General features: G+C 41.1%; 1 protein-coding gene across 4 annotated transcripts; it reads right to left on the bottom strand.

Annotated features, from left to right (window-relative positions):
• Nucleotides 1-6,315: 6,315 nt before the first annotated feature.
• On the bottom strand, nt 6,316-10,610 carry LOC102079677 (uncharacterized). Of its 4 annotated transcripts, none has more exons than XM_025903457.1 (3): nt 10,557-10,610; nt 7,041-8,528; nt 6,316-6,919 (listed from the first exon to the last, which is right to left on the bottom strand). In XM_025903457.1, the coding sequence occupies exons 2-3, from the start codon at nt 8,196-8,198 to the stop codon at nt 6,485-6,487; spliced, it is 1,593 nt and encodes a 530-aa protein (XP_025759242.1). In that variant the 5' UTR covers nt 8,199-8,528; nt 10,557-10,610; the 3' UTR covers nt 6,316-6,484. The 4 variants fall into 4 exon arrangements, with proteins under 4 accessions (XP_025759242.1, XP_019212308.1, XP_013121169.2 ...); XM_019356763.1 differs by having other exon boundaries at nt 10,561-10,593; XM_013265715.3 differs by lacking the exon at nt 10,557-10,610 and adding an exon at nt 8,794-9,168.
• Between the last annotated feature and the right edge of the window lie 6,799 nt (nt 10,611-17,409).

Below are 17,409 nucleotides of genomic sequence, written 5' to 3'. Positions count from 1 at the left end.
CCTCACCTGGATTTTCTGTCATTCTTCTTTCCAAATACTCACAGGCTCACGCGGTGGGGGTCACACAGAGGTGGGCTCTGAGCTCTTTATCGTTTGCAGTGCAGATGAACAGGTTGCACTCTGATGTTTGCAGACGACATTATGATCTGTAGGGAGAGTAAGGAGTAGAGAGTCTGGAGAGAAGACCAGTGAAAGAAGAAACAAGGAGAGAATACCTGTGAAGATGAAGGTCAGGGATGGTTTATGACAGGAGGAGAGCATTAAGGGCAAACGGGGGAGTTTTAAAGATTACAGTGAGACCTGCTGTGATGGTTTGGAGACGGTGGCACTGATACACAGACAGGAAGAGCTGCAGGTGGCAGAGCTGAAGATGCTTCGGGTTTGGTTGGAGGTGAGCAGGATGGACAGGATTAGAAAAAAGAACATCAGAGGGATCGAAGTTTGGAGACCTGCAGTCTGACTGTGTGCTGGATGCTTTGAGGATGGAGCGCTGCTATACTCCAGAAAGTGGCTCAATGAGTGTGTCAGGTTTACGGATCCAGGAGAGCAGCTGGGAGGGAAGAGATGAGCTCCTGAACATTTGCCAACGCTGCTACAGAAACAAAGTTATTCATTATTAGTTTTATTATTAACAGAACTTTAACAACATAGTTGTCTGAAACATGCTAACACTGAACCCTCACACAGAAAGTTTATGGCCTTTTTTATCTAATAATGACAAAACAACGTCTGAGACGTAGATATTCAAGAATTCAATGTGTTTATTGTCATGTGTCACGAGAGAAAAAGGCATTTCTCTGAGCAATTAAATTCTTTCTTTGCTGTCCACCCACAGATGCCGATTAACATATACAATAAAAATAGAACATATAATACAAACAGTACAAATAAATAAATGAAGACAGAAAAGGAGACAAAATATGGAGATTTTAAACAGAGATGTGTGAAAAAGAGCTATAGCTTAATATGCTGGATGACCTCATGTGCAAAAAATCATTATTAGTATTCAAAGTGGGTCAGCTGTTCAAGAGTCTGATAGCAGTGGGGAAGAAGGAGTTGTTGAGTCTGGATTTCACACTTCTAAACCTTTGTCTCGAGGGCAGAAGTGTGAACAGTCCGTGTTGGGGGTGTGTGGGGTCTATGAGGATGGAGGCAGCTCTCCTCTGGACTCTGTGATGGTCGATGCTCTGCAGAGAGGGCAGCGCAGTTCTGATGATCTTCTCCGCAGTTGTTATCACTCTCTGCAGGTCCATAGCAGTAGTGCTGCCGTACCATGCAGTGATGCAGCTGGTCACTGTGCTCTCTACAATGCAGCTGTAGAACCTGCTGTAGTCCTTGTGGGTGTTTTCGACCAGTTAAATCTTTGTATTTCACTCTCTTCTCATTGTGTTTGCTGTTCTCTCAGAGTGTCGGGTGGAGGTGGAGGAGGAGGCGGAGTCTGTCTGGCTGCCCTTTAAAACCACAGCTCAGCTGCCTGAAGACACTCGGGTAGAGTGGTGGCACCGTCCTCAGAAGCCTGACAAACAGGAGCAGGATTATAGAGACCGAGTGAAGATGAAAGACGAGCGTCTGAAAAGCAGACAGTTCAGCCTGACCTTTAAACGCTCCAAGGAGAGACAGTGGCAGATACAGCTGGAGCCACAGACACATAATCGGATGAAGAATCGTGCTGGTCACAATTACAGGTGTCTGTTCACTTTCACTTGGTTCTCTCTGCTTTCACTTATTATTTGATTGTATTTGTGTGTGAAGGTGTCGTGTCTCCTCTGCAGGGAGAGATCAGCACATCAGGAAAAGAAGCAGCTCCACTGATCCAACTCCTCTGATGGCTGATCGATCAGTTTGATCTGTGTGTTCTTTGATTATTGATCAGTGATGTCAGAGTGGAGTCAGCGTGATGATATGAATTATACTGTAAACACTTTGTTTTCCTTCATTTTCTCCTACTGATCACTTTATATCTTTACTCTGTTGTCATGTCCTGTTTAAAGCTTTGTGAGTGTCGGGTAAGCAGTGAGCAATCTGCATGAGTGGGAGACGTGGACGCTGTTGCAGGAAGGTCATATTTTATTTATTTCAAATTAATAAAGAGCCACTTTGATGTTCTTTGTGAATCTTTCGGGTGATTCTGTTTTCACATGCAGCTCAGCTGTTACTATGACTACGGCATGAAGAAGATAAAAGGAGGATTAGACATCAGTTGGTAGTTAACTAACACAGCTAACACACAAAGTCCTGCAGCTTCCTCACCAGCTGGTATCAACAAGTCTCACCTGTGAGGTGGACTATTAACACCTCCTCCTCCTCATCTTTCTTGCGCCTCCTCCTGGACTTCAGGGAGAAACAGAGGACTCCCCTCAGTTATTACATTCATTCATTATTACGTCGTAACTGATCCTACATTACAAAATGATTTTAACAATGAATGCAGTGGTGAATATGTGTTTAACCTTCCTGTCATGTTCGGCTCAAATCTGATCGATTTGCAACTTGAAACACTCATAAATATTGTGTTTTGCATCCGATTGCCTCGAGGCCTTATGACATCCTCCATACTATGCACTTGAACATATAACAGTGATTATCGCCTCTTTAATTGAAAGCTTGTAGACAAACAGCTTTTTACAGCTACAGTGTAGTTTTGATCCGGTGAGGGTTAATGACAGGATATCCTCACCTGGTGGTGAGCGAAACCACAGCAGAGACCTCTGTGTTTAAGAAGTGGACGGTTGTGGTCGCTGATGCTCTCAGCTGGCTCAGTTTCACACACAGATACAAGAGCACAAGCCTCCACTGTGGAGTAGATACTACAGGGACTACATCTGAATGCCTGTAGAGCAGTGTGTAGTCACAGGAAGCTGCAGGCAGGTCGCAGCACATCATCCCAGCATCACCCTCCAACTAAAACCTCTGCAGAGACTCTGACAGGTGTCTGCAGGTTCAAACAGTCAGCAAGTTTTACATAAAAGCTGATTTGTCGTCTGATTCAGAATCAAACTCATCAGGATGCGATAGGATAATAAGATTATTCCTTTATGACATCATAATTAAACGTGACTTAATATAAGAAATGCTTTATTTATCTCACAAGTTTGAAAAATAGGCAAAATAATATGAAAAACATATCAGTATAAAATAAAATTTCAGAGGAAATGGCTTGGATAATTAAAAATAATTAAAATACTAACAACAAAATCCATTCATTTGTGCATGTGAGTATATCTGCTGGTTCATGTGTCAGTCTGGGTATATGTAGATGACGGTGAATAAATATTGAAAATAAATAAGTGACATCATATTCAGTACTTACTTTTGACAGTTCACTCTTCGGCCGCTCCCTTCTGCCGTATTTTGCGGCAAAATTATCCAAAACCCACGCGCTATGAATTGTGGGATATATGTGACCACGAAGCGTGCACCGGACCACGCTTGAAATTTGGGGAAATCGACGGCGCATTTGGAGTAGCATTTGCAGTACACTTCAAAATGGGACACCCGTCGTCACGTGGCGGTGACGTAGTTGCACTCAAAATGCGTACTTCAAGCGTGAGGTCTCTAAATTGGGACACAGCCAACATGTCTTGCAGTTCTCCAAAGGCCTGGTAATGAACTAATCATGTGATTCAGGTGTGTTGACCCAAGGTGAGATCTAAAACCTGCAGGGACACCTGCCCTCGAGGACTGAGATTGGGGACCCCTGGTTTAAAAGACTGGAATGTTCTTTGTTACAACTCTCAGTGCCTCCCAGACTGACGTTACTCCTCATACATGAGATTGAAGCTTTCAGCCCTGACCGTGTCCGTGCCATTGGGAGAGAAAGGCGACATCTCACTGATTCTGATGCGTCGGCGGGTCGCGCTTTGTGTTTACGTGTTTGTGCAGAATCCGTGTACCTGCTCTCATTTACTGTTTTAGCTGTTTTGTGGTTGTTGAAATTTTGTGAGGTTTAACATGAGATTCTGGCATTTAGCAAATAAATGCAAGTGAAACACAGCAGAAAATAAATAAAATCAAAGACTCAGCGTTCCTGTTGCTCTATTTTCACCTGTATAGCAGGAGTGGAGCAGGCTGAGGTTTGCCCTGGTGCAGGTGTGTCATAGCGGTCAGTGGAAGGATACGGCAGTTTCACATTCCCGTGGCAGCGCACTCGGTGCTTGCTCGGAAGTTTAGGGGTTTTTTTCGCTGTAAAAAGAAGTTTTCTTCTCACGCAGTGAACAGCAGACACTAATGTTTTTGTCACTTTTTACGGAATCAGACTTAAAGTAAGGTCAGTACTTCCACGCTTTAAACGCTGCACGCTCATACTCTCTCCCGCACTCGATATATTATCCATTGTTGATCTGCACTCAGCTGTTGCCACGAACGTCGACCTCGTCTACATCATTGTCATGAGACACTCTTGCAAACAAAAATCAAGGTTTTAGTAACACAATAACGCAGCGTGCTCACGGGAAAGTAACAGTAATCTAATTACCTTTTTTGCAATAGTAATCCCTTACTTTACTCGTTACTTGAAAAAAGTAATCGGATAATGCGTTACTGCCCATCTCTGGTTACAACTCACGTGGTCTGCAGGCTTTGCTAGTAAATTTCCACAAACTACCACAGACTGAATGAGGATGGATGGCACAGATGTCCTCACTATGTGTCCTGTTCAAGCACAACCACAGATATCAACAACAAAGTAACTAAGAAGCACATGCGCAAACTCTTATCTACTGATTGAGACGTCTTTAGTTTAAACAGCATCTAAAGTTTCATATATTTCATTTCCTTAAGTCAAAACTCATTAAACACACAGCTTTTTTCTTTTAACAAAAAAAACATCCATACTCTTTGAGTTTTTAGTCGGTCAGCAGGTGTGTAATTGAATTTCATGACAAGATTAAAGAAAATATATACAGATCAGATTCATGATGAATATGCTCAGGTCAGAATGAACAGCAGCTGGATTCCAGCAGTTGGACTGGTAGATACCTTTGGCGAGGACTAGGCGATGAACTCTAAAAAGTTCAAACAGCATGGGACCAGTCACAGTTAAAATAATGCACCAATTCACTACAACTAAATCTACATCATCTGCATCACAACATCCTCCATTTGTTTCATATTAAAAGTCTTACAACCAAACTGTCACAAATAAGCTTTTAATGTGAAAGAGACCAACCAGGAAGTGTTCAGTTTGGAAGTTTTAGCAGAAAAGTCTCATCTATAACATTTCTGGGTCATTTATTCACTGGCTGTTCAATGCAAACTCCAAGAAATTAAATAGAAAAAAAATGAAAATACTTTCAACTGGGCAGCTCAAAAATCTTGAAATGTTACATCGATAAAAAAATTCCGACAGACCAAAGAGTGAAAAAAAGGAGGTAGTGAACTCTGGTCTCCTTCCTGAGCTTTTAGAGTTTCACGCCACTTCCTGTGCTCACACTGTTAACGTTGGCCTAAGATCCCGCTCAGCTTCATTGTGTAACTCAAATGGTATTTACTGGCATACTTTAACATTATCCTTCAGCAAAGTGAATTACCCATTGCCCACAGCAAAAAAGCTCCGTTACTTGTAACGCCGTTATTCCCATCACTGGTTTTAACTGCTCTTAAATTAGCACAAAAAACAGTTTTTTCACCAACAAATTTTTTATTCAACATTCTTTAGCTGTGAACAATGTGTCAAAGTAGTGTTTAACATGAATGAACAGAATTAGACATTGTTACGGGTTCGAAATTGAGGACGAGAGTAAAACAATGATGGTCCAGAAGAGGTCAATCAAACAATTGATTTTAATGAATACACGCAGCGTGGAGAGGTGCAAACTGCAAAACAGTTGTACATCTCTACCCAAAATACACTCTAGATTGCTTTTATAACATCAGGGTATTGTGACGCCCCTTCTTGCGTTTACAAGCACATAATTTGCATGTACAGAACATTCATGTATTTTAAGAATTAAATGCAACATAGAGGTTCCTCCTTGTGGCATACTCTTTCGAATATGGTGATGACCTAAGGCCTTTGAGGTCACCATGGACTGGACATCCTTCCGTCACCTGTAACTAAGCAAACTCAAATACCACAAGAAGCTGAATACATTCAGGCCTTTGCTCAGCTACTATTTTACTGTAACAATATACTCAGCATATGAGTTATGATACATATATATTTAACTCAATCATTTTAAAGTAGTTATAACTGCACCTGTAATAAAAATGTTAATATTTGATTATGATAACCCCTATAATGTAAATTATAACATAATGCCAGCAGCTTCAATAAACACTTCGATGAAATGATAATTAATGCAATGATAAAGATGATGGTTATGAACAGTAACCATAAAATAATTCCTATAATTCTACAACATTAAATAACTGCAGTGAATACACAAATAAGCACTAAAAATTGTATTACAAAATGAACATGCAATGTAAAAATACATGGAAAACCAAAGACCAAACTCAACATGAAGCCTTGTGTGTGTGTGTATCATGCACATGAGTGGCATGTGACAGTCAGGTGAGAGTGGGCCTTGCAAACAGAGGCATCACATTTGCAGCATCTCAGGCTTGTTTTGTTGTCTCTCGGGGCACAGAGCTCGCAGCGCTTCCTTTTCTGCCCGTGTCTTTGTTGGGGGAGAGCAGCCAGGGCAGCGGCTGGGACTGGGGCTTGCACACTCTTCACCAGACTGGCAGAGGCTGGTGTGCGGGGAATGTGTTGGCGCCGTTGAATAAGAGGAGTCACCAAAGCTTTCCCCAGCTCTGCTAGGAAATGTCTCCTCTTGAAACTCTTCCCCTGATTCCAGGTTGGGTCGATGGCTGTCCACACCACATATGCGTTGAAAGCAGACACATCAAGGATCTTGTGGAACAGTGCCACAGGCCAGCGGGCTGTCATTAGCTTGCAGGTGTATGTGCCAGTAAGCTGCAATAAAAGGAACAATAAATAAGAGATTGGGAACATATTGAATCTGTCGTACACAAAATGCTATGATTCACATAAATGGAAATGAAATACATGCAGGATCGTTGAAACTTTACATTACCTTAAGGCAGTCAACACCTCTTTTGTTCTTCTTGTAGTCCTGGATTATAAGGGGCTTCCTGTCCTCTGTGGTGCTGACCGCGGCGTCGTTGTGTAGCGTACTCATCGGGATGACATTTCTATTCTCCGTGGGAACATTCAACACACGTGTGTGTGTGTCAGTGAAAGCACATGTTGATGAGAGTGCCTCTCTTCCTCTGGTTGATACTTGTGCAGGGGAAAGTTCAGGCTTGTTGTCACATGTGGTATTATGCCGTTGGAAACTGGTTGTCTTGTCAACACGAACGCCCTGGTTTTCTTCGGCCCCTCCACTACTGGGGTTCCCCGTGTATACCTGCATATTCCAGGCATAGCTGCTCCTGGCATCACATGCTACCCAAACCTTTATTCCACATTTCCCTGGATTGCTTGAAAGGTACACCTTGAAGGGACAGCGACCTCTGAAAGGAACCAGGCACTCATCAACTGTCACCTCAGGGCCTGGATTGTACATCAGTGGCAGGCGCTCCACCCACCTGTCCCAAATGTTCCTGATGGCAGCCAGCTTGTCATTTTGCCGTGTATCTCTGTTATCAAATTGAATAATTCTTGAAAGGACACGAAATTGTTCCAAGGACATGGTTGCCTGGAATATAGGCCTGCCAGACTCTGCATCCCACAGACCTTTTGTAGCCTCATCGTTTGAGCGATATACTCCTGCTAAAATCAACAGACCTATGTAGGCTTGGAGGTCTACCAGGTCGATTTCTCTCCAGGTGTCTCCAAACACACGCTTCCCCTCCAGGTTTGTCATCTCCAGTATAATTCCCTCAATGGACTCTGGTAAAAAGAGTTGGAAGCTGGATTTGATGTCATCCACATGAGATATGGCATACTGTGTTGGTCCAGGGCTACCTCCTCTGTCCTGGAGGGATGAAGACCAGAGCAAGTATCCACTCTTGGACTGCAATGTTTCCTCAGGCGCCCTTTCTTCGGGCACCTCTCCCTCTCCAGCTGTTGACTGGTCAGTCTCCTCAAAGTCTGGATCAAAATCTGTGTTGTCTTCCACTTCCGAGACATCCTCGTCTATCTCCTGTTTAATTTCAGTGCCATCTTTATATCCAGAAACCTGGACCAGAACCTCTTTGACAGAGAACTGCTTGGTCAGTCGCCTACTCATTGTGCTCGGAGTAAAATGAGTGCAAGGCAAACATCAAGCTATATATATGGGGTCTGTGAGAAGATGATACACTGATTAGTCTGGAAGGTGTGGTTCACGTGGAGGATAGGCACATAAAGAGATTTTTACCAGTGTTTGTTCATTCAGGGGGGGTCGTTCAGTGGATTGTTCAGTGGGCCTTTCACTGGGGTCGTTCAATGGGTGTTGTTCAGTAGGTCATTCAGTGGGCCATTCAGTGGGTGTAGTTCAGTGGATCGTTCACTGGGTGTCATTCAGTGGGTCGTTCAGTCAGTGAGTGGGGGGATTCCCATTCATTTCCTATGGGGGTCACTTTTGACCGGGAACACCACAGATGTAACATGATTGATTAAAACACTCAAAGTTCAACGAAAGAGGTGATCATCACTTTCATATGTTTAAGTTCATGCTGTGGAGGATATCATTAGGCCTTGAGGCAGATGTAAAACACAATATTTATGATTGTTTTTATTGTAAATCTGTCAGATGTGACCTGAACGTGACAAGAAGATCTTGTATGTCTTCCATTTTCGAATAATTGCTCCCACATTTGATTTCCTCACATCAAGCTGCTTACCTATTGCAGATTCAGTCTTCCCTGCCTGGTGAACGTCTACAATTTTCTTTCTGGTGTCCTTTAACAGCTCTTTGGTCTTGGCCATAGTGGAGTTTGGAGTGTCACTGTTTGAGGTTGTGGATAGCTGGACTGATTACAAGTTCCCCAACGTGCTTGCTCAAAGGGTGATATGATTGTTGGGTTTTTCTCTGTTTCTATTATTGTACGATCTACTGTACATTATAAAGCACGTTGAGACAGCTGCTGTTGTGATTTGGCGCTATATAAATAAAATTGAATTGAATTGACATTCAAACAGGTGCCATTAACACAGGTAGCAAGTAGAGGACAGAAGAGTCTCTTACAGAAGAAGTTAAAGGTCTGTGAGAGCCAGAAATCTTGCTAAATACTTATTTTCCACCATAATGTGCTAATGAATGCTTTAAAAATGAGACAATGTGACTTTCTGGATTTTTTTCTCATTTTGTCTCTCATATTTGACATATACCCATGATGAAAATGACAGGCCTCTCTATTTTTTTAAGTGGGAGAACTTGCACTATTAGTGCCTGACTAAATAGTTTTCTTTAGATTAACCAGGAACCCCACTAAAAAGTGAACGACCTTCATGATACACTGGGCATTTTAAATTCTTTATTTTAAAAGGTGGGTATTTGAACAGTGTTGGAAGTGGTTGTGTTCATGCAGGTCTAGTTTTAGTGGAAACCTGCTGATCCAGTTCCAGAGAGACAAACATACCACCTCAGGCATCACGAGGGGAAAAACACTCAGAGAGCAAATGCAGCACTTAATAATAATTAAACATATTTCTTTGATATATCTTGTTGCAGAGGCTGACACCTAACCTGATCATTGACTTTTTTAACTATGGTATGCAACAAAGTAAACTGAAATTAAAACGTAACCTGGTCAGCTCCCAATGAGCCTGTGACTGTAAACAGAGGTCAAAATGGGCACATTGGGCTTCAATGTCACCTCCCCCACTGCTGCACAGTTCAAAAGAGAGTGTTTTTTACACAGAACAGATACCATCCTAGTTCTGTCGAAAATAACTGCAGGATCATTTTATTCCTTGAAAACAAGTTCATCATTCTAATCTTTAACAGCCTACAGAACATCTAAAGTCTGCAAACTCTGGATGTTAAAAATGTGATCCGATCAGTTTAATCAGTGGTGCGTTGTCAGCTTGAACCTGTTTTTTTGTTGGGTCTTTTTTTTTTCCTAGTGTTTTACAATTCAGTTCAATTTTATTTATACAGCACCAAATGAGGTGACTGATGTTGTGTTGTGACATTTGTGTCACATTTGGCCCAAACAACAATCATTTTAGACCAACCTCAGCTCATTTCCAGAGTCATCACCAGTGTTGGGAAGGTTACTTTTAAAATGTATTCCACTACAGAATACTGAATACATGCCCCAAAATGTATTCTGTAACGTATTCCGTTACGTTACTCAATGAGGGTAACGTATTCTGAATACTTTGGAATACTTAATATATTATCATGCTGTTTACAACTACGTGAATGTACTATTGCTGTGATTTATTACTGTTACTGAAGGTCCGAAACGTAGTAAAGGGACCTCTGGCTAATACCTCGGGTTAGTGTCGGGCTGGTAGCCGAAAACTAGCTTTACTTTGTTGTCTGGGTCAACTTTGCTTGTGGGAGACAGAGAGAGGCGTTGAAAGGCTGCTCCAACGGAACTTATTGTTTCCGGAGGAAAACACGAACACAGTGTACAGTTGAGTCTTAATAGCTTACTTACAAATGGGCTCCTCAGGCACTCTTCTTGGCTGCTGTGGTTATTATTATATTTACATGCTTCCAGCTCCCGTTTTTGCTCCGTGACAGCTCGGACTTTTCCTTTTTCTCCCTCCCTCGCTCACAGACACATAACGTGTATGGCAGTCCATTCTTCCTGCAGCACGGACTACACTGCCCATCAGGCTACATGCTTTAGAGCTATGCCTGTAGCATTCTGTCTATTAGCTTAGCACAACAACAACAACAAAAAAGCGCTCTCTCACCCAGGAAACACGCAGAGAGAGAGAGCGCGTCACCCTGTAACCATGGCAACCGTAACGCTGCCGCCTGGAACAACAGAACGTAGCTGTCAAACAAACCCAAACAGTCCTGACCCGCGACAATATGAAACAGGGAAGTACCGCCGTGTATTCCATTTATTTCACCAAAGTAACTGTATTCTGAATACCACCTTTTTAAACGGTAACTGTAACGGAATACAGTTACTCATATTTTGTATTCTGAATACGTAACGGCGGTACATGTATTCCGTTACTCCCCAACAATGGTCATCACTGAGCTATAAGGTCTCAAAGTGGGCCAGGTTAGACCCACATGTGCTTGCTGTCTGGCTCACTGAACAACCCACCGAATGGCCTGTTGAAAGAACAATGAACAACCTAATTGAACAACCCACTGAACTGAATTTGATAGTGACAAGTCTTTGTTAAGCTAATTTAAGGGCTCTTAAAACAGACCGGTCAATTTTCACTGTAACTTATTAACAGACCCTCACAAACGCCTTTGGTTCAATACCATCCCATTTGTTTGTGTTTAGTTGGACCATCTTCATTTTTCAATGACACCAAACACACCCCCAGGCTGTTGGGGTGTACAGGTCCTTCTCAAAAAATGAGCATATTGTGATAAAGTTCATTATTTCCTGTAATGTACTGATAAACATTAGACTTTAATATGTTTTAGATTCATTACACACAACTGAAGTAGTCCAAGCCTTTCATTGTTTTAATATTGATGATTTTGGCATACATAACTCATGAAAACCCAAAATTCCTGTCTCAAAAAATTAGCATATTTCATCCGACCAATAAAAGAAAAGTGTTTTTAATACAAAAAAAGTCAACCTTCAAATAATTATGTTCAGTTATGCACTCAATACTTGGTCGGGAATCCTTTTGCAGAAATGACTGCTTCAATGCGGCGTGGCATGGAGGCAATCAGCCTGTGGCACTGCTGAGGTGTTATGGAGGCCCAGGATGCTTCGATAGCGGCCTTAAGCTCATCCAGAGTGTTGGGTCTTGCGTCTCTCAACTTTCTCTTCACAGTATCCCACAGATTCTCTATGGGGTTCAGGTCAGGAGAGTTGGCAGGCCAATTGAGCACAGTAATACCATGGTCAGTAAAGCATTTACCAGTGGTTTTGGCACTGTGAGCAGGTGCCAGGTCGTGCTGAAAAATGAAATCTTCATCTCCATAAAGCTTTTAAGCAGATGGAAGCATGAAGTGCTCCAAAATCTCCTGATAGCTAGCTGCATTGACCCTGCCCTTGATAAAACGCAGTGGACCAACACCAGCAGCTGACATGGCACCCCAGACCATCACTGACTGTGGGTACTTGACACTGGACTTCAGGCATTTTGGCATTTCCCTCTCCCCAGTCTTCCTCCAGACTCTGGCACCTTGATTTCCGAGTGACATGCAAAAGTTGCTTTTATCTGAAAAAAGTACTTTGGACCACTGAGCAACAGTCCAGTGCTGCTTTTTCTGTAGTCCAGGTCAGGCGCTTCTGCCGCTGTTTCTGGTTCAAAAGTGGCTTGACCTGGGGAACGCGGCACCTGTAGCCCATTTCCTGCACACGCCTGTACACGGTGGCTCTGGATGTTTCTACTCCAGACTCAGTCCACTTCTTCCGCAGGTCCCCCAAGGTCTGGAATCGGTCCTTCTCCACAATCTTCCTCAGGCTCCGGTCACCTCTTCTTGTTGTGTTGCATTTTCTGCCACACTTTTTCCTTCCCACAGACTTCCCACTGAGGTGCCTTGATACAGCACTCTGGGAACAGCCTATTCGTTCAGAAATTTCTTTCTGTGTCTTACCCTCTTGCTTGAGGGTGTCAATGATGGCCTTCTGGACAGCAGTCAGGTCGGCAGTCTTACCCATGATTGCGGTTTTGAGTAATGGACCAGGCTGGGAGTTTTTAACCCTTTAAAACCGGTCGGAGCGGGCACGCTCTGTTTTGCGTAACTATTTTTAAATCCCGGTAGCTCTGCAACCACTTAAGCTAGCGCAATAATTTTTTTTGCATATGAAACCGCAGGATTTGTGCTTACATCTCATGTCATCACCTTGTCCTAGGTCACAGTTTCCTTCCACATATAACTTTGCAAAAACTGCATAAAAAGCGCTTGCAGCAACAAAAACATAATATTCCAGAAACTCGCTTTGCCGATCCAATCAGCTGTTCATAACACTTCCTAGGTTGGAATAGATGTCAGCGCGAACTTTCACATGTCCGCCATGACCTGCCCGAAACTGGAAGTGACGTCATTTTCGCGGAAATGTAGTCTTTTTACCATCAGGGCCTCATGAGCCTGTACTGGTGTTTTTAAAAGTTATCTTTGACTTTATGACTTTCTGTGTCATTTCTGGGATGCTTTGGACTTATATTGCACTGTTGGAAATAATTTATTTTGATGCATATGCTGCTTTTTTGCAAATTTGCACTATGATATTTATTTTTTCTTTCCTGCAGTATATAAAAATTGGTGTATCTCAAAAATAAAACTATGAAGACACTTAAAATAAATTTCCTGTGGTGTGAAACTATTTTGTGCAACTTTTTTGTATTTACAGTTTTGAGGGATAAGCCTCTTACATTTCTCTAACTAGAAATATATGTTTAAAAAAACCAAAAACGATTTTCAATTTTTTTGTAGTTTTGCAATTTATGAAATTACTATGCACTTAATCCATACATATTATTAAAATTTGGGCTATAACGGTTGTATTGATTTATAGCAACTTGAAATGCTCCCAAAAATGGCACTGCAGCATGTAAAAATATAATATAAGCTCTGGTGGACTTGGTTCTATGGTAGGTCTTAAAGGGTTAAAAGCCTCAGGAATCTTTTGCAGGTGTTTAGAGTTAATTCATTGATTCAGATGGTTAGGTTAATAGCTCGTTTAGAGAACCTTTTCATGATATGCTAATTTTTTGAGACAGGAATTTTGGGTTTTCATTAGTTATGTATGCCAAAATCATCAATATTAAAACAATGAAAGGCTTGAACTACTTCAGTTGTGTGTAATGAATCTTAAATATATGAAATTCTAATGTTTATCAGTACATTACAGGAAATAATAAACCTCATCACAATATGCTAATTTTTTGAGAAGGACTTGTATTTGACCAAGAAGTATCAGATGGCCTGGGCTCCACAGTCACCTGACCTAAACCCAATCAAGATGGTTTGGACTGAGATGGACCGCAGAGTGAAGGCGAAGAGCCACCAAGTGCTTAGTATCTCTGGGAACTTCTTCAAGACTGTTGGAAAACCATTTCAGGTGACGACCTCATGAAGCTCATCGAGAGAGTGCCAAGAGCGTGCAATGAAGTAATCAAAGCGAACAGTTGCTATTGCCAAGAATCTAAAATATGAAACATGTTTTGAGTTATTTCACAGTTTCTTTTGTTTAATACTTATGTGTTAGTTCATAGTTTTGATGCCTTCAGCGAGAATCTGCAATGTACATAGTCATGAAATTAAGAAAAAAACATTAAATGAGAAGTTGTGTTTTATAAACTGTTATGTCATTATCAAGCTTTTAGCCCAATAATAAGCAGAGATATTTGTGTAATGATCCAGTGCGGATCCAGTGCTGATCTCTTTCAAGACATTTCCCAACTTATCTTTCAATATTAGACTTTGCATTTTTTATTCCTTTTATTCTTAGCTTAAATGTAAACAACAGCAACTGTCCCGATTCGTGTTTGAGGTGAGAGACAAACGACTACAGTCCAAGTGGGTCAAAACAATGATTTTATTAAACACACGCGCGTGTGGGGAAGATGAGCACCGTCACACAATCAGCGTCGATCTCCCCAGAACAATAAATGAGCAGTTGTGTTTATAACATGGTTGATGACGAGCGTCATGTGTCAAAGCAGATAGATAACATGCATCAGTTCCAGTAATCCCAACCTTGGACACATTCAAAAAGAACAGTTCCTTCCTCTGTTCCTCCGCCACTTTACTTGTTTCTGGGATTCAACTGTCACTTATGCAGGTACAACATCAATGCAGTTTCGAGCAAAACAAGTCTATATACTGTGTATGTGTTTGTGCAGGCAAACTATGTGTGTCTTGACCTCAGTGCATGACCTCACTCGACAAACACTTTAGAAGCATACTTCCTGACTTTCTCTGAGTCATCTGTTACCAGGCAAACTCCAATGCAGCAGGCTGCTGAACACACACAGGCCTCTATTCTGTTTCTAAATTATACGTGGTGTATTGTAAGCATGTATGCAATGTGTATAACATGATTACAGTTGCACCTGCAATGAAAGATCATTATGTGATTATTACACCCACCTGAAATACAGACTTTAATGTAATATCAACAGCTTCAATAAATGCTTTGATGAAATGATAATTAATGCAATATGAATAGTAACAGCAAAATAATTTCTACTCTCCACACAACCAAAACACAAACTTTAAAATTTTTTCCTCAGAATAAATTCTGACTAGGCTCATTGGAGGAGCAAAACAGTGACACATTAACTTTGACTGCTGAAGTTGCTGAACAAAACAATTCAGAAAATCCAAATAAAAGCTAATTTATTTTCCTTAAAGCTCAGATGGAACTTAATGGACTAACATGCAAACTGAAGGCCTCATTAAGGACTTTATGTCAGGGTGAGCTGTGTGGCAGGCAAGGGTAGAACCCTAGCTTGACACGTTGATAGGTGAGACAAGAGTAAACAGATACAAGACTGACTAACTACAGGAGAAGATCAGACTCTGAGGCAGGGAGAACTATGATCATAACAGCTAGAAACTAAATTAAATCCAATAATAAAATAAAAGTACAAGTGTAGCTGTCACATTGAAATGTAATTATTATGTGATTGCAATGTTTAAAATTTGGTGTTTAATCTGGTGTCATGTTGTTGTCACCACCTACTGGTAGACCTGAGTATGGCGCTTTGTGGTGTGCATGGGGGTGATGTACAATTAAGCGCACATGTCGCCAGAGACTGAGGGCTCGAGACAGAAGGAGCAGGCTGGCTTGTGTACAAGGTGAAAATATGGACAATACGGACTGCAATTGCTCATGAATGTTCAATAGAAAGGCGCAAGCGGTAGGTTTGTGCATTTACTTTGTGTCTACGTTTTATTTGAGTTGTCTTTTTTTTTTGCTGACATAAAATCTGTGTTTTTCATTGCTCATTTCACTATAGTTTGTCACAGTGTTTGCTGGTGAAAATAAAATAAAAATACAGTACTAGTTAAACATCAGTTGGAGCATGGCCCTTTATACTACTTCGAACCTTCAGGAGCAGTTATAACAAGCAAACCAAACATAAACAACCCAGAGAATCTAAAGAATATAATTTTAAATCAGTAACACAGTCCAAAACCTAAACCCTGGGTCACTGTGCGCAGGGCCCTGACACTTTATCACACTGGTATATGAAGATAAGTACAAAGAACAAACAATGATTCATTTCATGCTTGCTCTTTTCCTAGCCTCTGATGTAACTTCGTAGTCACTTGCATTGTTATTGTCTTATTTGTTGCGATTTAGGGTCGGTGAGCACAAGCAGAGGTTTTTGCTCATAAACGTGACGTCATGTTCAGAGGCTTCTTTAACATTTAATGGTCGTGAAATATGTCAAACTTTTCTCCTCTACGTAAACAGCTGAGAGCATTTTGAGCACAATGGAGAAGAAAATGTGCACTGAGGATTTTGAAATGTTGTGTTGTCACTGCTGAGAATTTATTCACTTAGCTGCTTTTTACAGTTAAAGTCTTCGTGAGAACAAACACTTATAATTGTACTTTGCTCCTTATCGTCTTTGAAAAGCACAAGCTGACGAAACAAATCCAGCAAAATCACTTTCATGTTTAAGTTTGGTGTAGTAATCTGTCTTAAAATATTATATGTTTCATTTAGTAAATATGGAAAAGTGCCGTCAGTCCTGTGCTGAGAGGGCTGTGGTCATCCATCTGTCCTGTTCTAATAAACCCACATTTCTGAAACACCTTTAGATCTGTTCAGTTTTATTCAAATCTTTTCTCAATTCACTTTATATTGTAAGGTAAAGACACTAAAAAGTTAATCTAGGACAAATGTTCTCTTATTCATTGATGAAGTGAATGCGAGTGACTACATTTCACGGTCCTCAGGATCTGTATGTGTTGTGTTTTCTGTGTTGTGTGTTTCACTACATATGTATACTGTGTCATGATAAGACAGACATAAATGTAAACCACACATGAACATTTTTGCTGATGCAAAACAACCACAGCAAGGATTCTGACTTTCTATGTTACTAATAACAGAAATGTACAGAAAATCTACTGTGATTTTGATACTGTGTGTGTACTTTCACATGTCTCAAAACAACAAACCAATTGCCAGCATTTGTTCCTCAGTGGTTGTGCTTCAAAATGAAAAAAAAAAAATGATTAGAGACATGAACAGGTTGGTGAAGTACTTTCTGTTTACTGTGATGCTGAAACCTTTATTGCAGACACACACAAAAATCTGCACTATATGCAGTATATCCAGTATTTGCATCTGATAGATTTAACTTCCTAAAATATTTAAACACAGATTTTA

Source organism: Oreochromis niloticus, linkage group LG3 (genome assembly GCF_001858045.2).
Source record: "Oreochromis niloticus isolate F11D_XX linkage group LG3, O_niloticus_UMD_NMBU, whole genome shotgun sequence".
Classification (NCBI taxonomy): Eukaryota; Metazoa; Chordata; class Actinopteri; order Cichliformes; family Cichlidae; genus Oreochromis; species Oreochromis niloticus.
Note: the sequence above shows the minus strand (reverse complement) of the source record. Positions and strands in the feature narration are given on the sequence as shown.

What these genes read in the sequence shown, in the direction of transcription:
- LOC102079677 (XM_025903457.1), bottom strand. Translation starts at nt 8,198, where the DNA reads ATGAGTAGGCGACTGACCAAGCAGTTCTCTGTCAAAGAGGTTCTGGTC. An exon ending in GAGGTGTTGACTGCCTTAAG is followed by an intron (nt 6,920 to 7,040) that starts GTAATGTAAAGT and finishes CTTTTATTGCAG; the next exon opens with CTTACTGGCACATACACCTG.